Here is a 23,350-nt window from a genome sequence, read left to right as displayed (position 1 = left end):
TTTACGTATAACCCACGATTTAAGATAGTACTATCTTAAATCGTGGTATAACCTAACCTTAACTGCTTGCGGTTATCTAACAACAATGTTATGAAATAACAACTGTTTTGCATTACACGTTCAATAATTATTTTAATTTTAATTATTATTAGTAATTATAATTTTAAATTATAATATAATTTATTATAATTTCTGTGATATCAAAATGGTATCAATTATCAACTATCAACAATTATCAATATAAAACTGGTTATTCCGGAGACAAGACACAGAAAATAATATGAAATGTATATATATTTATATATTTTATATATTCGTATAATCATTAATCTGTGCTCTAGATGTCATGTGTCCACTATCCGGTTATAACTTTAAAATATTCAAAAATTTTTAAAATTCATGTTAAAAGTAATAATCATACTTTAGGCTTCAACCAATTATTTCCCTTCTGAATTTATAAGGGTGCAGTAGTATTTGAAAATTATAATTAAATTGGTTTCAATAATCTTATAATATTATCAATTACTAAAAGTTAATGTTTAAATATGGTGTGTCTGCGCTCAATGACAGTTTTAGTCAATACAGGAATAAAGTTTTGCATCAATTTATAATTTGTGTAAATTATTTCTTAAACAATTCATAAACAATGTCTAAATTGTCATCAAAATTATTTAAATTATTAAAGAAGACAAGTTGTTCATTATGTTCAAAACGATACGTTAGTGTCAATGTTGAACCTGAAAATTTTGATCCTTTTAGTAAGATGCATATTATGAAGTTCATTAATCTATTTTTGAATTATTATTTTAAATACTTAATTTTTTTCACAGTGGCACCATATAGTGAGTCACCTAAAGATCAGCAGCGGTTATATGTGTGGGGTATGGCTGAACATGGCGCACTAGGTGATTTAAAAATCAGATCTAGAGAGCGTCAGATACAGTTCATATACAGACCTGTGAGACTAAGATTTTCATATTCTCATAAGGTATGAATTACATAAAATTTGTATTGAAAAAGTATATTATACAGTTATTATCAAGGTAAAACAATATAATTCAAACGCATAACCCTGAATTTCATTCAAACTTTTTTTACTGTACAACAGGCTTAATATTGCATTCCTTATTGAAAAATTTAAATTTAAATAAAAAAAAAAATGTTTGAATTGCACCCTCCTTCTCTCTTTTTGAAATTGAATTTAATATTTTTTTCAAACAATTCCTAAAATTGTTTTGTTTTATAAATTGACTAAAGGTGTATTTAAGTTCTGATAAATACAATATGCATAAATATCAAAACTTTAACTCGCTCTCAATAGTTCAATTTTTAAATTTCTAATTGAACTCAATAGGTGAGGGGAAGGTACTATTTATTAATTATTTTTATACAAAATAAATTGTAATTTTTCAAAAATAACTGCAGTAAAAAAAATCCAAATTAAATTTATGGTCAAGCGTTCAAAATATTTTGTTACTTTTATTGTTTAACACATTATACTTATTACTTAAAAACACACCTTTCCAGATCAAGGATTTAGCATGTGGTTATGGATTTACAGTTTATGCTGTTGATAGTAATCAATATAAACTCTTTGGCTGTGGTTTAAATACAGATTCACAGATAGGTAAAATTAAACCTATTTATATTAATAATTTTCGATATTAAAAATTAATAACCTAATATTTGGTCTTTAAACTTCATTTTTAACTAGTGAAGTTTGAAAAACTAACACCACATTTTTATAATATTATAAATTTATATTATATGAATTATCTTTGTTTAAACTATTTAAAGGAATAAAATAATAGGTAGTATAGACACACACAATGAAATAATAAGTGTTTAGCTATAAATACATAAATAATAAAATCTTTTAGTAAATTATATAAGTTTTCATTTAAATATCTACTTTTTTAATTAAAAATAAACTGTAATGTTTTTTATAGACTAAAAGTAAATGTTAACTAACTATGTTAATATTTATTTCTATTATTTCATATAGGGTACCATGATCCACGAAAAGGATATCCTTTAGGATTGATATTAGCCACTGTACCAATTCAACTTCCTTTGAAAGAATCAAATACTAAAATAAAAGCAGTGGCGGCTGGTCGTGCACATACACTTGTATTAACAAACACAGATGGTGTATATGCTTTAGGTAGTAATTGTTATGGACAATGTGGACGAAAAATTATTGAAAATGAAGACTTTAGTAAGCTACGAAATGTGAATAATATTATATTAGACGATGGTATTTCAAAGATAATTTGTGGCCAAGATCATAGGTAAACAATTATTTTTACTGTATTATCTTGTGTTATATATCATAATAATTGTGTAAATGTATTTACTGGTTTAGTTTATTCATAACTAAAACTGGTAAAGTATATTCATGCGGATGGGGTGCTGATGGTCAAACTGGATTAGGACATTATAATAATGAATCACAGCCTACTATTGTTGGAGGAGACATTAAAGGCGAAAAAATTGTAAAAGTAGTATCTTCAGCTGATTGTGTTTTAGCTTTAAATGGTAAGTTATTTATCAAATATTTTTTGCATTCTCAAATACTATTATGATGTGTCAAAATAACAAAAATATTATTTTATGATACAGAATAAAAAAAGATAAGAAAAAAATTATGAACAAAAATTCTTTTAAGATTCATTAGTATTTAAATTTTTGATTTTTTTAAGTTTTTTTTATTGAAATGTCTATAAAAAAAATTTACTGTCAAAAAAATTTTTAAAACGTTATACAAGATTTATTATAAGTTGTAATTATCTTCGTAAAAAAAATTGTTAGTCGCCATTTTTGTTTATAAGCATTTAAAATTCAAATGTTTACAAAATATCTCAAAAATGCAAAAATTTGCATGAAATCATGAAGTTGAAAATTCATAAAATTGTGGTGATTTATACCTAAGGTTGAAAAACCCAACACAAGGTTCTTCGTAACTTTTTCTTCAAATTACTGTAAAAAAAAACTTCAGAGTCAATACAGAAAAAATTTTGTATGGGTATAAAAATATATTATAATTTAAATATAAGTAATATAATATATCCTATAAACTCTACTATACAGCTGAAAGATATTCACTTGCTCACTTTTTATATTTTAATTTTAAAGCAAGTTATGACTTTATGAGTATTTTAAAATTGTAAAATGTTTGTGCACTTCAAAATACACATAAATTACTCTAAAAATAAAAAATAAAAAAATACTTTTGATGTTCACTAGATAATCCTGGTTTAGCGCGTATATTTAATAATAAATAAATAAATAATACTCTTATTCATAAATTTGATGATATGTCAAATCTCTCTTATAATATTAAACATAACTAAGTTAAATAGATTATCCAGAATTTCGATTTGTTATGTTATGCATTTGTAATATATACACATAATATGCAGGTGTTACATTCTTTAAATAAAATGGTATATCTTTCAATTGGATATTATTTTTTTTTTTTTTAGATCAAGGTGAGGTTTTTGGTTGGGGTAATTCAGAATATGGTCAATTACTATTAGATAGCGATAAATATCAAGTAAATACACCTAGAAAACTACCTTTGAATAAAGGTATAGGTAAAATCATTGATATTGGTGCTACTGGATCAGCTTGTATAGCACTGAATGGTAAATTTATATAATTATGTTATAAATTGCTTACATTTGATAAATTATTTTATACAGATGAAGGTGTGGTCTTTGTTTGGGGCTTTGGTATTCTGGGCAAGGGGCCTGAAATGAACCAAAGCCGTGAACCAACTCCAATACCACCAATTTTATTTGGTAGAAATCAATATAATCCTGAAACACAAGTGAAATCTGTGTATAGTAGTGTATTTCACATGGCTGCAATTACATCTGAAGGAAATCTATACACATGGGGTAAAAATAAATGGGGCCAATTAGGTCTTGGCCACACAAAAGACCAATATTTTCCTTTACAAGTAAATCATTTTTTTTGTTCAATAATATAGGATGTAACAGGAAGAATTGACAAAATTTATATGGTTAATAAATAGTTTCAAATATATGCTATATCAGGAAAATTTTAAAAATATTAATTTAAAAAAAGTTATTACTTTGATATGTTCTAAATTAATTTACTTAAAAAATATTAATGTTTAAAAAAATTCTTAAAAATCAACTACTGACTTACATAAATGTTTTTATAAACAGACTTAGAAATTGGATATTTTTAATTAAATGTATAGTGCAAGTAACCATAAATTGTATATATAAAAAAAAATTAATAATATTGATTAGAACAAATGTTATTTCATTTGTCAGATATTCCTGTTATACCCTGTATATTAAATAGCATAATTTGGTTCAAGTTTAATTCTAAAGTTATTCTTTTAGGTTTCAGTCGGTGCTACTGTTAAACGTGTGAGTTGTGGAGTTGATCATATGGTTGCGCTATGTACACCATACCAATAAAACAAATCAAAATAATAGTTATTTATAAACTTTGATTTCTATACTAACTAGTTAATAAATATATTGCTTATGCTATTTATTTCTTTGTTGCATAATGAGTTGTAGTGATTTTTTAACGATTCATTAGAAAACTCAGATTTTATAATTTCTAATGATAAGATTAAATAATAAATATGTCAAAAAAAATATGACGTCGAATACTGAGTGTCAATTATTTGGTTTAATATCTGTTCCTTTGTACTCTGAACCAATTTCATTACAAGAACTTAAAATAATAGAAGTAAATGGTGATAAAATATTAAAACTAAAAACTAAAAAATTTACAAATATTAATTAGAAGAAACATTTATCAAATAATGCTGATAAATCTTGGGTAAATATGGACAATTATTAATAAATGAGGATAGTTATTTATAATAATGATAATGTTGCATAAATGTATCTAAAATTAATTATTAAATTTACATTGAATATGGATATTTGTGAAGTATTTTAAGTAAAATTACAAATCATATAACTATGTTATATTATTATTATAATTAATTTCATTAGTTATACAAATATAAAATAATACACGATTACATTATAATGTCATAATTATTCAAAAAATGTATCTTGTATGTTAATAGAATGGTATCTGTCTGCTGTCTATACCTAATATAAATTATTGTATTATTTGTCTTGGTAGATGAGATACTAAACTCGATTTTTGCTAGTTAGATCACATACTAAACGAATACCTGAATATGAATAATAAATGAATGATAAAAGTTTATACATATTTATTAAATATATTTTATTGATTTAATACAGCTAAAGAGTTTTAAACATCCTAGAAGGCAAAGAAAAAGTCAAGGTATAACCTAAACTAATTAGAATGTTTAGAATATATTTCATGAACATTGAAAAGTTTGAACAAATAAAACAAACATCAACAAAAGACATTGTAACAACCCATAAAGGAATATATAAAAAAAATATGATGTCTAAAAAAGAAACAAGATAAACTAATTTGTTGAAGACAATATATTTTTAAAACAATTTAAATTTAATGAAAAAATACATAATTAAATCTTCAAGTTAAAGAATGGATTTTGATAAGTATATTCATTTACATTTTTGTTTGTCATGACAAATCAAAATTTGCCCATTGCACCTACTTGTATGTTATTGTTAGCAATTAATGCATAAAACTTAAATTATAAAGTTATTTCAAACATCTGAATATTATATTTGAGTAACTTAAAATTTATTTTTTTCATTCAGTGTGTAAACAAAGAAATTTTTGGTGAAAGAACTAATATTGAAAATATTATAGTTAAGCTGCCAATCAAATTGTTCAAACATTTAGTTCTGTACCGAAGCCAAAAATATTATGTGGGAGCGATACCTATATAAAATAAATTTATTTGGAATGAGCCACTTTCCCAAGTACTAAATATTATATCTTAAATCGAGTTCCTATCTTTTATAAATGATGAATTCTTTTTTTACAAATAGTAGATATTTTTTTGATAAAGTAACTAAAGAAAAAAATCGTTGCAAGCTGCGAGAATTAGCCAACGTGCCACCTTCAGCACTCATGTCAATAGTGCCATTATAGGTTGCTACCCTACTGTTTAACATATTTATGGTTCAATTTTTATTACTGATGAAGTAATACTAAGTTATTTTTTAGACATGTTCACCCCAATTTAGATTCTGAGTGAAGTGATGAATGAATTTATTTCACAATAAAGGGTGAATTTAGGAAGTTGATTTAGTTGGTACGTACTGGCCACTGTTGACTATTGAGGGTCAAAAGTAAGAAATTCTTAGTAATTTTCAAATACTTCGAAAAAAAATAGAAGTTTTTTAACTCAAAAATAGATAATTTTCGATATTGTAAATTTTCATGAAATATTTCTACATTAATTTTCCATTAATGATACAATTTTCAAAATATTTCGCTCTTTTTTTTTTAGCTATTTATGTAGGATTATAACCATGAGATTTTTTTTCGATTTTCTCTTATAATTTTTGTTACTATCGATAAATAATAAATTTTTTGTTCAATCGAAAATCGAAAAATGTTATACAAAATTCCTATTTCATGTTTTAGTATAATGAAAAAAAATCAAACACAAATCCTATTTCAGTTTGTTTTTAAATTATAGTTGAAAAGTAGTTTTTAGTTGGGTCAGTTTGAAAATATGTTACATAAATTGTTAAAATATCAACAAAAAAACACAAGATTTATTTAATTATCATTTAAAGTTAAATTTTTGACAAAGTACAATAAAATAATTTTGTGAGAACATATTTAATTTCTTTAAAGTATACTTTATTATATAATATACACAATGACATTTTAAAATGCAATTTTTAGGCAACAAAAGAATTCAACTTTTTTATATTAAATAACTTAGTGACTAAGTAATACATTATTAGCATTCATTACAAACACACAACATGATTTACATCAGATTGGTACCCACTTTTCCACCTTTTTTTATACGATTAATGATTCTAATTATTCGCTTATGTATATTTAAACATGTGTTAATAAAAAATAATAATGCTTCAGTACCATCATTTGGAATTGATTCTAGGGTGGGATATAACCCCCACACAATCATTAAATTTCCTAGACATTCCCCCCTCGCCATAATTATGCCACTGTAGTATCTACATAGTGCATACCTATAAAATAATCATAAAAATAAATTAATGTTTTTCTTTGACTATTATTCTTGGATTTTTCATCAGACTTTTAGCAGAATACAAATAAGACAATAAAAGTTTAAAATGTTTTGAGGAAAAATTAGGATATTCCTAAAAATAAAGGCTAACACCATTCCATCAAATAAAATGTCTTATAAATATTTATTTTTTATTTTTTTTGTATTTACGTATTATATAATGGTTTGTATAATCATTTGAATAAAATTATATAAACTTATCAAGCATTTTCACAAATGTATACATGTACCCTTTTTAACCTGAATATTTAAACATGATTATCATACATTTTTAGGAAAATCTATTAAATCAGTCCCACAAAAAAAAATTAAATTTTGAGTCAATACAAATGTCTGGGTTCAGTTATTATTAGTGGCAAGGCATAAATTCAGTCAGAAAATATAATACTAAAAATTTAACTACAATTGATTTAGAACCATATTTTATTTACTTTTAGAAAAATAAAATTACTAATAACCTATATAAATATCTCAATATTTATTAAATGTCAAGTTATTAGACATGTATTCTCCTATATTACATAAATACTAAATGACACAATTAAAAAATATACAGAATATAATTTCATTTTAAATTATTCATTATAAGTAATAATTAATCATCTAAAATTCTTGATTACCATATGCAGAAATCATAATTGATGTTATACCTTCAGGTGTCTCATTTTTGGTTTTGAAGCTTCCTAAAATCAATGCTATTTTAGCAGCTAAAAAATGTTTGCAACACAATGCTTTATCTTTTAAAACTTGATGTTTGAAATAATTACATGTGCAAAAGTTAGCTGTTTCCATTATAGTATAAATATCACCTCTTGAACCAACTATTTGAAGTATGCATCGTTGGTGACTTTTAATTAAAAACACACTACCATCATCAATTAATTCTAGAGCATGTTCAGTCAATGTTGAACCAAAAACTGAGTTCAAGCTTAATAATAGTTCTTCAATACTAGATCGTTGTTCATAATCTTTTCTTAAATTATCCAATACTTCGTGGACTATAGCAGGTAGTAGCCTACTAGTCATTTAAATGTATTCTGTAATAATATTTAACAATTTGTTTATAATTAGTTCATTAATAAAACAAGATTTCACGAGACTGAGTTACCAAATATTATAGCACAATAAATAAAAATATTATCTCATGAATAAATTAATAATTAAAAATTATTCTAAACAAAACAATGTGTATTTTTTTAAGTTTTTAAAAATTTATAATTCAGGTGGACAACAATATCACAAAAATTAAATTCATCGCTGTTAATAAAGTCTGCAATTATTACGTTTACACCATGCTCATAACCTATTTTTTGATTATTTATCCATTTAGGTATTGCAATATTTAATGAACGACAACAACATTGAAGATTTAAATAAAAATATCTCATTATAAACTTTACATCTGGAGTAAATAGACACTGAGTTACATATCCTGCATTTGGTTTTCTTTGTTTGAGACCACAATCTAAAAATGTTATTAATTTTTTATAAGATGTGGTTTGGGGCCAGGGTGTTGGCCAATGTGAAGATGGCCAAAATAATATATCATCTTGGGAATGTCTATAAATAATAACTACCTGCAAATAATAATAGAAATTTAATTTAGAAATTTTCATTTATATACAATTGTATTAATATCTTAAGAAAAAATTGAAATTGAAATTTTACAAGTAACATTTATTTGAATTACTTAACAAGTTTAACAAAAAAAGTGATATGATGAGCATACTATATAAACTTTTTTATATTATTATATTATAGTATTTTAATATATTTTAAGCACTAAATAATAAGTATGAATTTTAATTGATAATATCTATTATATTACCTGCCAATTATTTGCTCTCATTGTATTTAAGTTAAGCATCTCAATTGGATATAAATAAGGACAAATCATACTATTGAATAGTAATTTCAAAACTGACAATAATCGATTGTGGTCTGCTTCTGAGAAATTGAAAAAATGTTGAAAATCTAATATGAGAATCTCTTTGGTATGTGTCACCAAAAATTCTTTTATATTCGCCAATTCCTTTATAACTGGATCACCATAAAGTGCATGAACTGTGTAAAAATTAGTATCATTTGGTTTAGTTGCCATCCTCAAATCAAAATACCTGGAGAACAATTATAAAAATATTTTTAGCCACGATTTTAGACTACAAATAAAATATATTATTTATTTTATATTTCTAATTAAATTAAATGTTATATCCACTGAAAAATATATGGCTAATATAATATAAACATCTTATGTAAAAAAAAATTAATTTTGACACAATCAATTATTGGTCAATTCAGAATTATTTTTATTTTAAAGTGTTTCTGACATACAAGGTCATCAAACTTATTGATTTAATAAAAATTTTTAACATCATGAAGTTGTTAAGCGTAAATTAATTACAATATATTATACAGTAAATTAGGTCAATTCAGAAGTCAAGTATAATAATTTTTATCGAACATCGTAGTATCTAAAATGGTACTACTAACCAACTGAAGTAAGTTAAAAATCAAAACAAAATTAATATTTAAATTACCTTATTCCAAGATGTAGTTGAGTTTGAATATTACATTTCTGAGTAATAGACCATTTGTAGACAAATCGTCGCATGACAGGTCCTAACAGGCCGTTTAAATATTTTACAAGTCTTGATGCATCTGGCCCTAATTTGCTATGAGGTGTGATGGTGTACGAAAATGAATCGTGAGATCCTAAGACGTAGTTTATCAGTTTATATATACATACAAAATGTTTTAACAAATCCTTATGGTAATAATTTATAAGGCACACTATTATGGGTTTCTCAGTCTCTTAACTTTATACACATTAATTACCACAAAAAGTTATTAATTTAAAATAATACCTGGAATTGCTAATTGTGTAATTGGAATAAATGTAAGCGGTGTTGGTAGTTCTGATACCCAATACTCTTGATTTAACTTCATTTCTAAAACAAAATATAAAATACATTTAACTTTAAATAACCTAAGTAATACATTTTAGGAGAAATAATAGTTATTATTAATGAATATGACACATTGAGTTATATTTATGAGTTGAGAAAAAAAAATTCAAAACATTTTTTGAGAAGTATGTAGATCACATATTAATATATAACCTATTAAGTAAGCAATTAAAATATGTATGTTAGATAAAATGCTATAGAAAATAATTTCAACACATACAAAATGTTGAAAAATTACTAATGCATATTAAATAAATATTCAGTCTATTTTTTATAAAGATTATTGATTAACACCTACCTCATATATTAACATCTATATAATTTGCAAATAATATTTAACCTAACCACACAGTATCTGAGACAGTATGGATTGTACGATGGTGCAATTCATACAAATATTGTTACTTCAATGAAAATAAACTCAAGAATAATTGACAATGGACTGTGACAAAAAATCATAACCTTCTTAGTAAATAATAATAAAACCAGGATGTGACATGTGACATATAAATTGATAAGTATTATTCTCTATAGTCTATAATACTATATTACTATATTTATGGGCATATGGGTAATAACTAGCCATAGAAGGGGAAACTGTCAAGAGTTAAATAGTCACGATTATACAATATAAACGATCGACATACTGTACTAGATTTACAAACTAGTAACTACTTTCTACGGTCTATGGTAAACAATTTAAGATTTAATAATTCTTACTTTAATAATTATATTATACACAATCTGTAATATTACAATCACAAACATGATTGAATCCAGATACATTATTACGATTATTACAAATTTACAATTCGTGAGATAAAGACGTCACCAACTACCGAACACTGAGATTTTAAATTTGAATTTAAGAAAATAATTAATAACAAAAAATAATTTTGGAAATAGGAAATATATAATATGATGAAAGTCGTCCAACAGCCGAATACTTAACTACTAGCTAATGTCTGAATAGATTATAGCATTAATTTAATAGCAGAGCAGCATAGACAATATTGATATTTAAGTACCTATTGAATAACGAGTAACAACTATAACAAGAACAACTGTTAACTATAGCCACACTGCCACAGAATACAGATATATAAAATAAATTGTTATATACCAATATTCCTATTTGCACAGATAATATAATCTGTGGCTATAGTAGAAACTGATAGGCAATAAGATTAAAAAAAATTCCCGCCACGAACTAAGATAAGTATAATAGCTTATATAGTCCGTAATCCCGCCAATGCAAAACTACCTATACAGAATACAAGGTGTAACATATTATAGAACTGACTTTTGGAATAACTTTTGTTTAAATTAATATTTTTTTATTAATCTTTTTTTGTCTATTAGTGATACTAGCGCTACGTGGTAATACATTTTTCCTATGTTAAAAGTTAAGTACTGAGAATAAAAATATTATATTTAATTAAAAAAATATTCGGATAAATTAAAAATAGTCTATTTATGAATCTGATTATAAGAACAATTTCGATGGTAAAAACTATAAGATGACGACTATAGCAAAACTTATTCAGAAAGTGAATCTAGTTGGTACTTTGGGGGGTCAAAAGTAAAAAATTCTTAATACTTAATTGAGAAAAACAAACTAAAAATTAAGGGAAAAACGGGAAATTTTACGCACGCTCATTTTTCGACAAAATCGATTTTGGTTTTTGATGTAACTTTAAAACAAATGACCATAGATACATGAAATTTTCACCTAATGTTTATATAAGTATATTCTATCCACCATGCAATTTTCAAAAAATTTCGACTTAAGTTGAACTATTCATAACTATTCTATTATAAGTTTTTTTAAAATTAATATCGATAAAAATTTATTTGTTAGGCAGAAAATTTTGAAAATTTAATACAAGGCTCTTAACATATTGTTACAATAGCAGTTGAAAAATAAAATAAATTCATAGTCACAATTTTTTTTTATAAGCATTCAAAGTTTGAATTTTGACAACATATGTAAAAATCACGAAAATTCGCAAATTATTTCAAACTAGAAATTCATAAAAAATTTTCTTTTTAAATCTAAGATTTGAAAATTTTTAATAATCTATAATATATCCTAGACAGATAAACCGTCTTCGCTCAGAATCGTTTTTTGTATACAATGATATAATATCATTGGATTCAAATTTAATTCCATCCATTACAGTAACCCACTTGTAACCTACTGTACAGCAGAGCGACATACACGACTTACCCGCCTTTTTTCCTTTCTTCCTACTACCACTATCACAATTTTCAAAAACGCACTTTGGCATTATTACTAACTTTCAATTACTTATAGGTACAGAGTATTTTCTAATGAATTTAAACAAATTTATGTCACTTAAGTTTGCTATAGGTATAACTAACGTATATCTGTGAGCTGTTCTTTACATCAAATGGTGTTATATAAATATTAATTTATTAAAAACTCCTATCTGGAACTACTTTTGTATCTGAGTATATTATAGTGATGATTAAATTAATTACATTTAATTAACTTAATCTTAAGCATAATAAAAGACATTATACTTTTTAGATACTTAAATATCATTCTTAAAAATTAAATACTTAATGATAATATAACGAGTATAATTCCATCTTGCCCGTTTAATATTTATTAAATTACAATGTAAATCATTTACATTATAATTTATTACCTATTTAATGATATTGAATTATATGTAATGTCTTATACTCTGTTTATAACTGTCGAGATGTCAAGATTATAAACCAGATAATAAACCAACGAAATTTAAATCGAATGACATACAATTATAATAATTGCCATACATATTAATACAGATGCTCATTTTCAATTAATAATAAATACATAGGAACACACGAATATTTATTGTTTATTACTTATTTATGTACCTATACATTTTTTTTTTTTTAAATCAATTCTTTTCCGATGTGCCACTGCCCACTTTATGACTTGATCTAAACCGGTCAATAATGTTTTACATGTTTAAAATATAAAAAAACACACCCTCTGACATCGATATTATTATGTCTCTGAAAAGAACTTAAGTTGGCGCAAAGATCTGATTTTGCTTCCGTTAATGTTACGGAAGGCACTTCAGAAGATTTTTTTGATATAAGCACCTAGAGACATTTTTCTGCGAGGGAGGGCTAAAATTGTTTCACCAGCACATACCCTGATACTTAATGTTTTAAGCTAAAGTATGATTAAAAAGCTGGGAGACTACGGATAAAACTAAGGGGGCTCAGCATACCCAAGTCCCCCCTAATTGAGCCTATGTTCTACTTCGTCATTACCTTAGATATATGAATTTTATCTTATACATGATAATCGCCGGAAACCTCAGTAATAATAATAAGCTATTTATTTTAATTTTATATTTTTCGTAGTCATTATACATCAGCAAACGTGTATCTTATATTTCTAAAAATAATTAATTCGTAATATAATGATATTATTGCAGTGTAACTTGTGCTTACAAGCACCAAAATTGTTAAAGTTCATTACATCGCGAAAGCTTTAATTAAAAATTTTCGCTTTATCGAGAGGACCAAAATACATTTACTTATTCGCTATACCTCCAGATTTTCAAGGGAATGAGTGAATGACAGTTTTACTTGTTATATCGAGCCCCAACTCCCCAAGCACCAACTAAAATTCACTTTTCTACTAGAAAAATTGCTAAAATAGGAAACGGAAGCATTTTTACTGCACCAAAATGTGCAGACGACAAAAAAAATAACATCATTGTAAAATCAATACATTCATCGCTCCACTCAGAAATAAAAAATAAAATAGTCATATTAATATTTTATAATGAGCGTTTAAAGTTGAAATTGTTGTAAGTCAGATTGTAAAATCAAATCGTGGTAAAAAAGTCCAAACTTTTTACCTTTAACTTTTTAACTACAAAATTTTACTCAGACGTTTGGTTGTCTACCGGTAAAATCATGTGTACTGTGTTGGTGGTGTGGGTAAAATGCCTGAGTTGTCATTAAGTATTTAAAATATTTATATTATAAAATACTACCACAGAATAGATGAAATTTCGTCTATTCTGTGATACTACTAAGTACCTACCTACTGTAATACTATATCATGTATATCGTATATATGAATAATATGATGGAAAGCTTATATAAGAATATTGGTCATACCATGATAAATTAAATAATCATAATAATATTGTTGTAATAAAATAATTATAATAATTATATAATTTATCATATGGGTCATGCTAAGCAGATGAGATGGGCCATGGGAGCACGAGCACGATCGCAGAATCGCAGCGGCGGACCAATGAGAAACGGAGAAATGCTTACGTCACAGTACATGGCAGGGCGGAGGGTGGGTGCGCGATTAGTCTAAAAACCGATAAATTGCTGACATACCTGTTTAATTTATCATGAGATTATCTTGGATTGTAGATTGACTAGATTGTAATACTATTCACCGCTTAGATCACTATGTGATTTACATACGAACTTACGTATATGATCTAAGATTCACCACGAACTAAGATTATCTTAGTTGATGCTATTAACAGTATTAACTAATAATTCATAGCTTGCATGGAAAAAATATACCTATATTATATGTGGTTACTTGTATCGCTGCAGAACAATACGGTCCCATATAATATGAATAAGTACTCTATTTCAAATTTTCAAACGAAACCAATAGTTATCCAAGTAGAATTAATTCCATCTGACCATCTATGTTTCTGCATGGTTGGCAACAGCACACCAGTCTGTCGTATGGTCCGTATGGATAATATTAAAAATCATTTAGTTATCCATTGATAAATTTTAGACCTCGTTCGACCGTTTTTCAACTGAATTGAGAAAAATTCGACCAGGAATTCAAACGCACGGGACATCGACAACAAATTTCAACTCAAACTTAAAAAGTCGCGTATCTGAAAACTAAGGAATTGAAGGAAGTCGGCATGTCGCGATATCGAAAAAAAATTACAAAATATAATGGTAGGGATGAAAATTTTGTCTCGTGTACGTGTCATACACACGAAGACGCTAAATATTAATTTTGATTATTTTATTAATCTTTTGCTATATTGTAATAGTACGACCTCTGTTGACTGGTAAGCTTGTACCGTAGTAAGTATAGCTGTATCAGTGTGACTCGTATATTTTTCTCGTTTTCCGGATCCAGAATCCGCGGAATCTCAACAGCAAGGAAATTGGTTAAAGTCAATTTCTCGCGATTTTTTTTTGTTTTATTATCATTTAGGCGTTCCTATCTAGGTAGCTGTTTAAGCGCATAATAATAAGTATTTTCTTTTGTTTTTTACATAATATTGTGATATAATAATAAAATATTAACATAATAGTTTTAAATTACATTATTATCTGAACATGTTGTATCATTCTTAGGCATTGACTTTCGCGTTAATAAGTGATGAAACCAGGAAACGAATGATAGTTTATAGCTTATTGCTACTTTGCTAGTAATGCTAGTATATATACATTTCAAAAGCTGTGTAATTTCATTCATTTCCAATTTAATCTAGAACGTCACACTCAACTTACCAACTATAATCGTCAATCAGATATATCTTAGAGTGATCATAGTAGGAATCTTCACCCATCTTCCTCGGTACAGGTACCTATCTCCTCGACAATCTAAGAAATTGGTTTCTCGTCTAGACAAATTACAAATTTAAACATCACTAAATTAAAAATGCACCTAAACAATACAGTTATGTATTGACACGTGTCAACAAATTAGCGAGCACAATTTTATTTATTTGTAGTATAGGCTGTTCTTATTATATAATATATAATATAATCGCTATAGCAGTATAACATTTATTTATTACTATCGAAATAAGTTCATAAACTCAAATCGTATAGGTACCTTGAACCTACCAATATGTAAGTACCTACATTGGAAAAACATTCTTAGTCCAAATTACGTAATTATTATCGATCTACGAAGATCATAAAAAGGAGAAATTATTATCTTATACCGGAAGTTCGGAACTCAAAAAAATAACAACTAATTGCCAATCGGTCAGTTGAAATTACATCTTGATCGCGTTTATTTTGAGTATTTTTATGTGGATAATGCTGAAAGTTAAAAGTTTAATCACCGGGAATTTTTTTCTGCATTAGTCTGGGATTTCCTGGAAGTGTAAGAATGAAAAGATTTTTTATGAGAAGGTAAGTATGAGATGGAGTCGTTTATGGGATTTTGAGGCGAGTGTAGCAGATATGCGCTTCCTCTTCGGCTAGGTTAGTAGGCTCGAAAATCGATAGGTCATTATGAAGAGTTAAAACAGAGGTAAAATAGAGCGGAGCATTGGAAAAGTCGTCAGTGATGTATTTTGATAATTTTGAATCCTACAAGTGTTAAATTTTTTTAACGCACCCCATAGTTGAGGTCCATTTGTCCAGATAGATTTGAGTAATTTATAAATTAGTTGGTAGTTTGGTATTTGGCGTGGAGTGTATTTATTTCGAAATTCGAATTAAAGAGGTCTGAGCATGTACATGCGATTATTAAAGGTTAGTATTTAACCCAGTCAGTGTCAGTCTTTTGTCGAGTACCAACTATTAAGGCCATTGCCCAAGTATTTGACAGTGTTGGATGTAAGTTAAGGGTTATGTTTACTGTTTAGGCATATTCCTTATTTGAGTATGAATATTGAATGAATAGATACATTTAGACCGCCCATTTTTCAAACCATTATGATTTATAAATCCGACGAGGCAGTCAAAAGATTTTCATTAATAGAATAATAGAATTAGACACTAGTGGTGATTATTGATTACAAATATTGAAATGTTGAATTAAAAATTAAAATGTAAATATTTTCGTAGTACTTATTTAGTGATAAAAATAATTTGGAATTTTTTAATGATAACAAAAATCGATATTATAAATTCAGCTTTTGTTTACACCAACAATCGCTTAGCAATGGAATATTATCCTAATATTTTGACAGTAACACATTTTAAATTAATTTAAATTTAAAAATGTACCTTCAATAATTTTAATTAAATTCATTATTTTCTCACTTCTACTGTATTATTGGTACCTTAAATTTAAATAATTAGTTATAAATAAAATTGTTTTGTCGTTAATAATCGATTGTTTTAGTTACTTTTTAACTATCGAATTAATTGTATCAGTTCTGAATTCTGGTTTGAGTTAAGTTTGTGTAATTTTGTCGTTTATGACAACAATACACTGAATACAGTATTAACTATTTTTTATTAATACTAAACCTAATTTTGTGTAATTGTATTTGTATAGTTGTATATTATGCTCTTAATATGATCAACTTATTCTTTTGAACATTATTTTATAATATTAAACTAAAAGTTATAAATTATAATATTTACAAATATTTTATTTATATAGTTAAATTAATTTATATATTGTTGTTATTATTATTCTTATTGAGTATTTTATTAAATAAAGTATTTCTAATACTTTATAGGGTAATTTATTGAATCTGATTGTAAAAAAAATTTGTTTTAAACATGGCTTCAGCAGATCCAATGGGTCTTACTAAAACTTGGGAACTTTCACTATACGAATTGCATAGATCTCCTCAAGAAGCTATTACAGACAACACCGAAATTGCTGTATCCCCGCGAAGTCTACATAGTGAACTAATGTGTCCAATATGTTTAGACATGTTGAAAAAAACAATGACTACTAAAGAATGTCTCCACAGGTAACTATAAAATAAAATTACATATTAGGTATATTTTAATTTATAATATATTATAATTAATCATATAATTTACTAATATAACTGTATTTGTTTTTAGATTTTGTTCAGACTGTATTGTAACTGCTCTTCGTTCGGGTAATAAAGAATGCCCTACTTGTCGTAAGAAACTTGTATCTAAACGTTCTTTACGCCCTGATCCAAATTTTGATCTTCTCATATCTAAGATCTATCCAAGCCGTGATGAATATGAAGCACATCAGACTAGAGTATTGGAAAAATTAAATAAGAGTCATAGTCAGGCCAATTTGGTTCAGTCAATAAATGAAGGTATTAAATTACAAACTCAAAATCGACTACAACGAACCAAAAAAAACCAAAGTGAAGAATTAAATGAAAGTAGTTCATCAACTACTTCAAAACCTTCAAATAGTTCAAGTCGAGATAATGTAACAAGAACAATGGTACAAACAAAAGTTGCAAAGAAAATGAAATCTGTTATGATCTCAGAAAAAGAAGGACCTGCTTCAACCGTTGACACCTCGGATATAACAGAATGTGATGGTACATCAAAAGGTGTATCAGTTGATGAAATAGAACTAGTATTTAAACCTCATCCTACAGAAATGGCTAGTGATAATCAATTGATCAGAGTTTTGAAAGAAAACTCTGTACGTTATATAAAAACAACAGCTAATGCAACTGGTAAGTCTTTAAAATTAAAAATTTTCTTTTTCTAAATATTATTTTTAATTGAATGTTTCAAGATAAATTACTATATACTATACAACAAATTTAAAGCATAAAATAAGTTGTAATATAATAAAATATAATATATTGTATACGAGTATAATAAAAAAGTTTCTTATTTTAAAACACCTAGTAAAATTATAATATGTATCCTCAAATCTTAACATTGCCCCCTCCCCCTAGAAAAATTTCTGCGGGTGCCTATGTACACATCATTGTAAAATCAATACATTCATCACTTCGTTCAGAATCTAATACTATTTTAAAGAAATTTGAAATTGTATAGGTTCTATTCTACAATTTTTTTTTCTGTAGCTTTCAATTTTATATGTAAATAATTAAACCCATGAATAATAACCAATTATTCTAGATATAATTAAGTAGCACAGGTCAAATTTTTTAAAACAGTCATTATATATACATGATTTTTTGTTTTAGTTGATCATTTGAGTAAGTATTTAGCAATGCGATTGACGTTAGACCTTGGCCCAGAACTTCCAGAACGAGCTCTTAATTTTTTGATCTATGTTGCACCCACTGCAGATCAATTTGTTCCTCTAAATGGCAACCAAACACTTCGAAATGTACACGATAAGTTTTGGAAAGTTAATAAGCCGCTGGAAATGTTTTATTCTTTCACTTAAATTATTTATTTCTTATATTGGTTTTTTATAATTATATTTTATTATATTTTTATTTGTTAACAAATATTAATACAAATAAAAGTTTATAATACCTTACATTGTTTAATTTACTTTGTTATTACATAAGTTTTTTCAATTTTTTCAATAATTTTAATAATTTAGATTATAGTATAACTATAAATATAAAATTTATAAATTAAGTCATTAAAAAAAAATATATACTTTTTATATTGTAAATGTATACTTTGATTTTTTTTATTGTTTGTGTACTTCAGTAATTATTATTTTTCTTTCAAATATTAACAGTTAATTTTAATTTATAGTAAATATTTGTATTATTATTGCTTACTATATTTGTATTAAGGTAAAAGTGTATAACTAATAATTAAGAAATAGTAAGATATGTTTAATTAATTGTTAAAAAGAAAAGTACAATCATCAGTACAGTTATCGACAATACTGTTACTAACTTTTATAGTAATAATTTATATTTATTATTTTAAAATCAAATCAATTCACATAAATACATGTTATTTAAAATTATTTCATTTAATTAATAAGCTAATAGATTAAGTAAAAATTATTCTTTTATTTGCATTTTAGATTTGATGGTCAACATTTTATTTTTAATTCAAATATATTAAAATTGTATTTAATTAACACATGTCATACACATTTTATCAATGTAGCTATTGATTGGGAGATAAATAGGATGTATAGTGGATATGCCTTGGACCTAACTCATCAATATTATATAGCAGTAGCTTATAAATTATGGGTTATGTTATCATTGCATTAAAAATAAGACATTTTAATTTCTAAGATTTGAAAATGTAGTACTTATAGCAGTTATAGGTATTAAGGAATAACCTGTAGCTTTATCGTTTAAAAAATTACAATTCAAACAAAATTTGTATTATTTAATTTTATTATATTTACATTATCGTCTATATTATTTTATTATGTTACAATAATTATATAAAATTAATAAAAAATAAATTTGTGGGATGTAAAATTTTAATTTGTTGCATTGTGAAATTAATTTGTTATCTTATAAAATCAGAATCTCAAAAGTCTTAGTTTTGAATGCCTGCATTCTTTATTTGAATGAAGTGGTTATGACAATATAAATTATTATAATCCATGACAAATTTAAGGTGTATAGCTGGATTAGTAACATTTTAGTATTAAAGTTAATATCAAGATAATGTTAATCAAACTGAAACAAATGATTCAGAGGATTGGAATGATTACATTTTAAAAGGTATCTTATGTATTTTATATTTAATTATTCTGCTTATTACTACATAATATATACATTAACATAGGCGCAAATAGTGTTTGAGATTTGGGGGGGGGACTAAAACCCAACTTTAATAATATTGAATAAGCTTTAAACAACAATTAGGAAATTTTTGGGGGCTCAGATCCTAAAGCCTCCCCCTCTATTTGCGCCTATGTATATTAAATAATGAAATAACATTAATACATAATTATATCATGTATTAAATGTTTAAGTTACCATATACAACCATAAAAAACCCTAATAAATAGTCATTGATTATATGTCACTGTAAGCACCACAGTCTTATATAATACCACGATAACCATTAAACTATAATGTAAGTATTGTAAGTGTTAAATTTAAATTCAATGATAAATTAACATATATGAAAACAGAGGCGCCGACTTTTAGATATTAGCACAGGTGCAAACTCTTCTATTAAATGAAAAAAAATTCTATAGTATGCTGTAGTTTGCTTACCGGGAGAAGTAATTACCAAATTGTCCCTTAACTCTATCCTTTACTCCTCTAGGGTGCTATAAATATATTTGTTTATAATTTATAAATAATATTATTTGAATTGAAAATTTTTAGTTTATATACTATAATGGTAATAAAATCACTATAGTCACTATATTTCGGGAAAAATTAAAATGGCAGATGTATTTTTAGACAAAATATAAAACCAAATAGTAGTGAGCGTCAAGCGATCTATAGTATTTATAGATCATATTTAGGTAATATACAAATATACAATCGTTGATGTTCTAATGAATATTTTCATGTTATAATCTGGTATTTTAACCAAATAATTATTATTGTACACAACGGGGCACGGGGGCGAAATAATACTTTTGCCCCCGTTAAATCAATGTACGGGGGCGATCGCCCCCTTTGCCCCCGCGGAGTCGGCGCCTATGTATGAAAAGCGATTATAAGCAAAGATCAGTCAGCGTATGTCAATAAGTATATTTTAAAATATACCTATTTAAATTGGTATTGTAATAATTTATTTTACTATAATTAATATGGTGGGTGGGTTGAATTCATTTTTGCCAAAAACATTGCATTTATTGTATTATTAATATTCAATAATTATAATATTACAATACAGTGAAACCTTTAAATACTGGACACTCTCGGTTTCTAAAACTTTGTCTATTATTCAGAGAGTTCAAATTGTAGAAAAATTGTAGTTGATTCCCAAGAAAATCAATATTGACCCACTATTGGGAGGTGTCCGTTAGAGGATTCATTATTATTATTATTATTATCATTAACTTTTGATTTAATACAGATCTACGAATTGTGTAAATAAGTTATTGGCATAGGTAGTTAATAGCTTGATTAAAAAAATTAAAAACTTTTTAAGGTAAAAGACTCAATTTTAATTTATTTTTCATATGACATCACTACCAAACACTTTTCTAAATCTAGCATTATTTAAAATGGTTGAGTTGCGTGTTATTAGTTTAAGAGTGATTGAACTTTCATTCAAATTAATTTTGTGATTTAAAAGACTTAATTTAGAAATTTCAATAGGTTTTATATCTTCAATGTTACAATATAATTCCTCCCGATTCCCCCAATAAGATATATATGACATCCGACATCTTTGGTCGTCTTCACTTATGTATACAAAAACAACAAGATTATTTGATATTATCCAAGATGCAATATGTAAGCCAGCTGTTAAACCTAAACCTGAAAATAAATAAATTACAATAAACATTTTTCAAAAATTAATGTAAAAGAATTTTTATGGTGCTTACCAATTAATGATGCACAAATTACTTCTTCTGAATTTAAATAGCTTAGCATATTCAAACTAACACACATTGGAATCCAAAAAAATAGTCCTACAATTTGGTATTTTTTCATTTTATTTAAACCGATGAAAAACTTCATATGTGGTGTTCTGAAATAATAGCAAAGTTATAATATAATATAACTAAAATATTAAAAAGTAAATGGAAATGATTATTGTTAGTATTAAACATTAATGACAATGAATATAATAAATAGATAAAATTATTATGAATAACCAAAATGTTGCAAAAATCAATTACTGTTATTATTATAACTAAATAGTTATTAATATTTCAAACAACTTCATATTATAAAAAAAAAATTATATGTGTTTATTATAGATATTGGTTTATAGTTAATATACATCTAAAACTAAAATTAATTTAATAATTTAAGAAGTAACTACTTTTTAAAAGATGATCATTCTTACTTATAAATAGGAATAAATTTATCGTCTTTAGCATGTTTATTAGTAACTTGATTAACATTAGAATACATTAAACCATATGACTTTGTCATGAAACTTCGCTTTATATTGTTTAGTACAATTGTATTTATACATTTTGGTAATAGTAACATTGTATCTGTTAACTCTGTGGCTCTAGTTTAAATCTTGTATATTTAAATAATAAATTAATATACAGTTGATATTCTATGATCCGATGATCGTTAATCAATATGATTTGTGGGTGATATATAAGAAAAATAATAATAATATAACTGCAATAAATTTAATTTAAAAACAAAATAGCATAACTTGTCACTGCAAACTGTCGTAACGAATAAATATTAAATACAGACTTAATACTTATGTATTATGAATATTGCAAAATGCAAATTGACTATATTTAATATTTATTTTGTTTTTTTTTTTATCTTTATCGCAATATCACTATCAGAGACATAATATTTTGGTAAGGTATCGCCACCATAGACCTTATACCCACTGAACTCTATAGAGTTCAGTGCCTTATACCGTATAAGGTCTATGA

General features: G+C 25.7%; 5 protein-coding genes and 1 pseudogene across 6 annotated transcripts; 3 read left to right on the top strand and 3 right to left on the bottom strand.

Annotated features, from left to right (window-relative positions):
- The first annotated feature begins 117 nt into the window (after window positions 1–117).
- Window positions 118–4,655, top strand: LOC107162419 (RCC1-like G exchanging factor-like protein). The gene is made up of 8 exons (XM_015509302.2): window positions 118–758; window positions 831–988; window positions 1,528–1,627; window positions 2,006–2,291; window positions 2,366–2,538; window positions 3,486–3,647; window positions 3,705–3,964; window positions 4,380–4,655. The coding sequence occupies exons 1-8, from the start codon at window positions 647–649 to the stop codon at window positions 4,455–4,457; spliced, it is 1,329 nt and encodes a 442-aa protein (XP_015364788.2). The 5' UTR covers window positions 118–646; the 3' UTR covers window positions 4,458–4,655.
- Window positions 4,609–5,463, top strand: LOC107162409 (uncharacterized; annotated as a pseudogene).
- A 1,207-nt stretch (window positions 5,464–6,670) lies between these two features.
- On the bottom strand, window positions 6,671–8,236 carry LOC107162433 (zinc finger SWIM domain-containing protein 7-like). The gene has a single exon (XM_015509332.2). The coding sequence runs from the start codon at window positions 8,222–8,224 to the stop codon at window positions 7,802–7,804; it is 423 nt and encodes a 140-aa protein (XP_015364818.1). The 5' UTR covers window positions 8,225–8,236; the 3' UTR covers window positions 6,671–7,801.
- Window positions 8,237–8,365: 129 nt separating this feature from the next.
- LOC107162417 (PI-PLC X domain-containing protein 3) lies at window positions 8,366–10,839 on the bottom strand. Of its 2 annotated transcripts, none has more exons than XM_015509298.2 (5): window positions 10,466–10,839; window positions 10,066–10,149; window positions 9,739–9,913; window positions 9,027–9,315; window positions 8,366–8,775 (listed from the first exon to the last, which is right to left on the bottom strand). In XM_015509298.2, exons 2-5 carry the CDS (start codon window positions 10,145–10,147, stop codon window positions 8,395–8,397), a joined length of 927 nt encoding a protein of 308 aa, XP_015364784.2. In that variant the 5' UTR covers window positions 10,148–10,149; window positions 10,466–10,839; the 3' UTR covers window positions 8,366–8,394. The 2 variants fall into 2 exon arrangements, with proteins under 2 accessions (XP_015364784.2, XP_089079048.1); XM_089222922.1 differs by having other exon boundaries at window positions 8,485–8,663; window positions 10,466–10,833.
- Window positions 10,840–17,399: 6,560 nt separating this feature from the next.
- On the top strand, window positions 17,400–20,285 carry LOC107162410 (E3 ubiquitin-protein ligase RING1-like). Its single transcript, XM_089224705.1, has 3 exons — window positions 17,400–17,873; window positions 17,971–18,575; window positions 19,059–20,285. The coding sequence occupies exons 1-3, from the start codon at window positions 17,677–17,679 to the stop codon at window positions 19,262–19,264; spliced, it is 1,008 nt and encodes a 335-aa protein (XP_089080831.1). The 5' UTR covers window positions 17,400–17,676; the 3' UTR covers window positions 19,265–20,285.
- A 1,628-nt stretch (window positions 20,286–21,913) lies between these two features.
- On the bottom strand, window positions 21,914–23,267 carry LOC149057415 (transmembrane protein 186). The gene is made up of 3 exons (XM_089224706.1): window positions 22,789–23,267; window positions 22,322–22,467; window positions 21,914–22,253 (listed from the first exon to the last, which is right to left on the bottom strand). Exons 1-3 carry the CDS (start codon window positions 22,935–22,937, stop codon window positions 21,949–21,951), a joined length of 600 nt encoding a protein of 199 aa, XP_089080832.1. The 5' UTR covers window positions 22,938–23,267; the 3' UTR covers window positions 21,914–21,948.
- Between the last annotated feature and the right edge of the window lie 83 nt (window positions 23,268–23,350).

This window comes from Diuraphis noxia, unplaced genomic scaffold (assembly GCF_037042655.1).
Source record: "Diuraphis noxia isolate RWA-SAM2 unplaced genomic scaffold, SU_Dnox_SAM2 contig0003, whole genome shotgun sequence".
Lineage (NCBI taxonomy): Eukaryota > Metazoa > Arthropoda > Insecta > Hemiptera > Aphididae > Diuraphis > Diuraphis noxia.
Note: the sequence above shows the minus strand (reverse complement) of the source record. Positions and strands in the feature narration are given on the sequence as shown.

Excerpts from the sequence above, each read along its gene's own strand:
- LOC107162419 (XM_015509302.2), top strand. The coding sequence starts at position 647 with ATGTCTAAATTGTCATCAAAATTATTTAAATTATTAAAGAAGACAAGT. Across the intron at positions 3,648-3,704 it reads AGCTTGTATAGCACTGAATG|ATGAAGGTGTGGTCTTTGTT; the intron begins GTAAATTTATAT and ends TATTTTATACAG. Across the intron at positions 3,965-4,379 it reads ACCAATATTTTCCTTTACAA|GTTTCAGTCGGTGCTACTGT; the intron begins GTAAATCATTTT and ends TTATTCTTTTAG.
- LOC107162417 (XM_015509298.2), bottom strand. The coding sequence starts at position 10,147 with ATGAAGTTAAATCAAGAGTATTGGGTATCAGAACTACCAACACCGCTT. Across the intron at positions 9,914-10,065 it reads TACACAATTAGCAATTCCAG|GATCTCACGATTCATTTTCG; the intron begins GTATTATTTTAA and ends ACTACGTCTTAG. Across the intron at positions 9,316-9,738 it reads CAACTACATCTTGGAATAAG|GTATTTTGATTTGAGGATGG; the intron begins GTAATTTAAATA and ends ATTGTTCTCCAG.
- LOC149057415 (XM_089224706.1), bottom strand. The coding sequence starts at position 22,937 with ATGTTACTATTACCAAAATGTATAAATACAATTGTACTAAACAATATA. Across the intron at positions 22,468-22,788 it reads AAATTTATTCCTATTTATAA|AACACCACATATGAAGTTTT; the intron begins GTAAGAATGATC and ends CTATTATTTCAG. Across the intron at positions 22,254-22,321 it reads AATTTGTGCATCATTAATTG|GTTTAGGTTTAACAGCTGGC; the intron begins GTAAGCACCATA and ends ATTTATTTTCAG.
- LOC107162433 (XM_015509332.2), bottom strand. The coding sequence starts at position 8,224 with ATGACTAGTAGGCTACTACCTGCTATAGTCCACGAAGTATTGGATAAT.
- LOC107162410 (XM_089224705.1), top strand. The coding sequence starts at position 17,677 with ATGGCTTCAGCAGATCCAATGGGTCTTACTAAAACTTGGGAACTTTCA. Across the intron at positions 17,874-17,970 it reads ACTAAAGAATGTCTCCACAG|ATTTTGTTCAGACTGTATTG; the intron begins GTAACTATAAAA and ends ATTTGTTTTTAG. Across the intron at positions 18,576-19,058 it reads AACAACAGCTAATGCAACTG|TTGATCATTTGAGTAAGTAT; the intron begins GTAAGTCTTTAA and ends TTTTTGTTTTAG.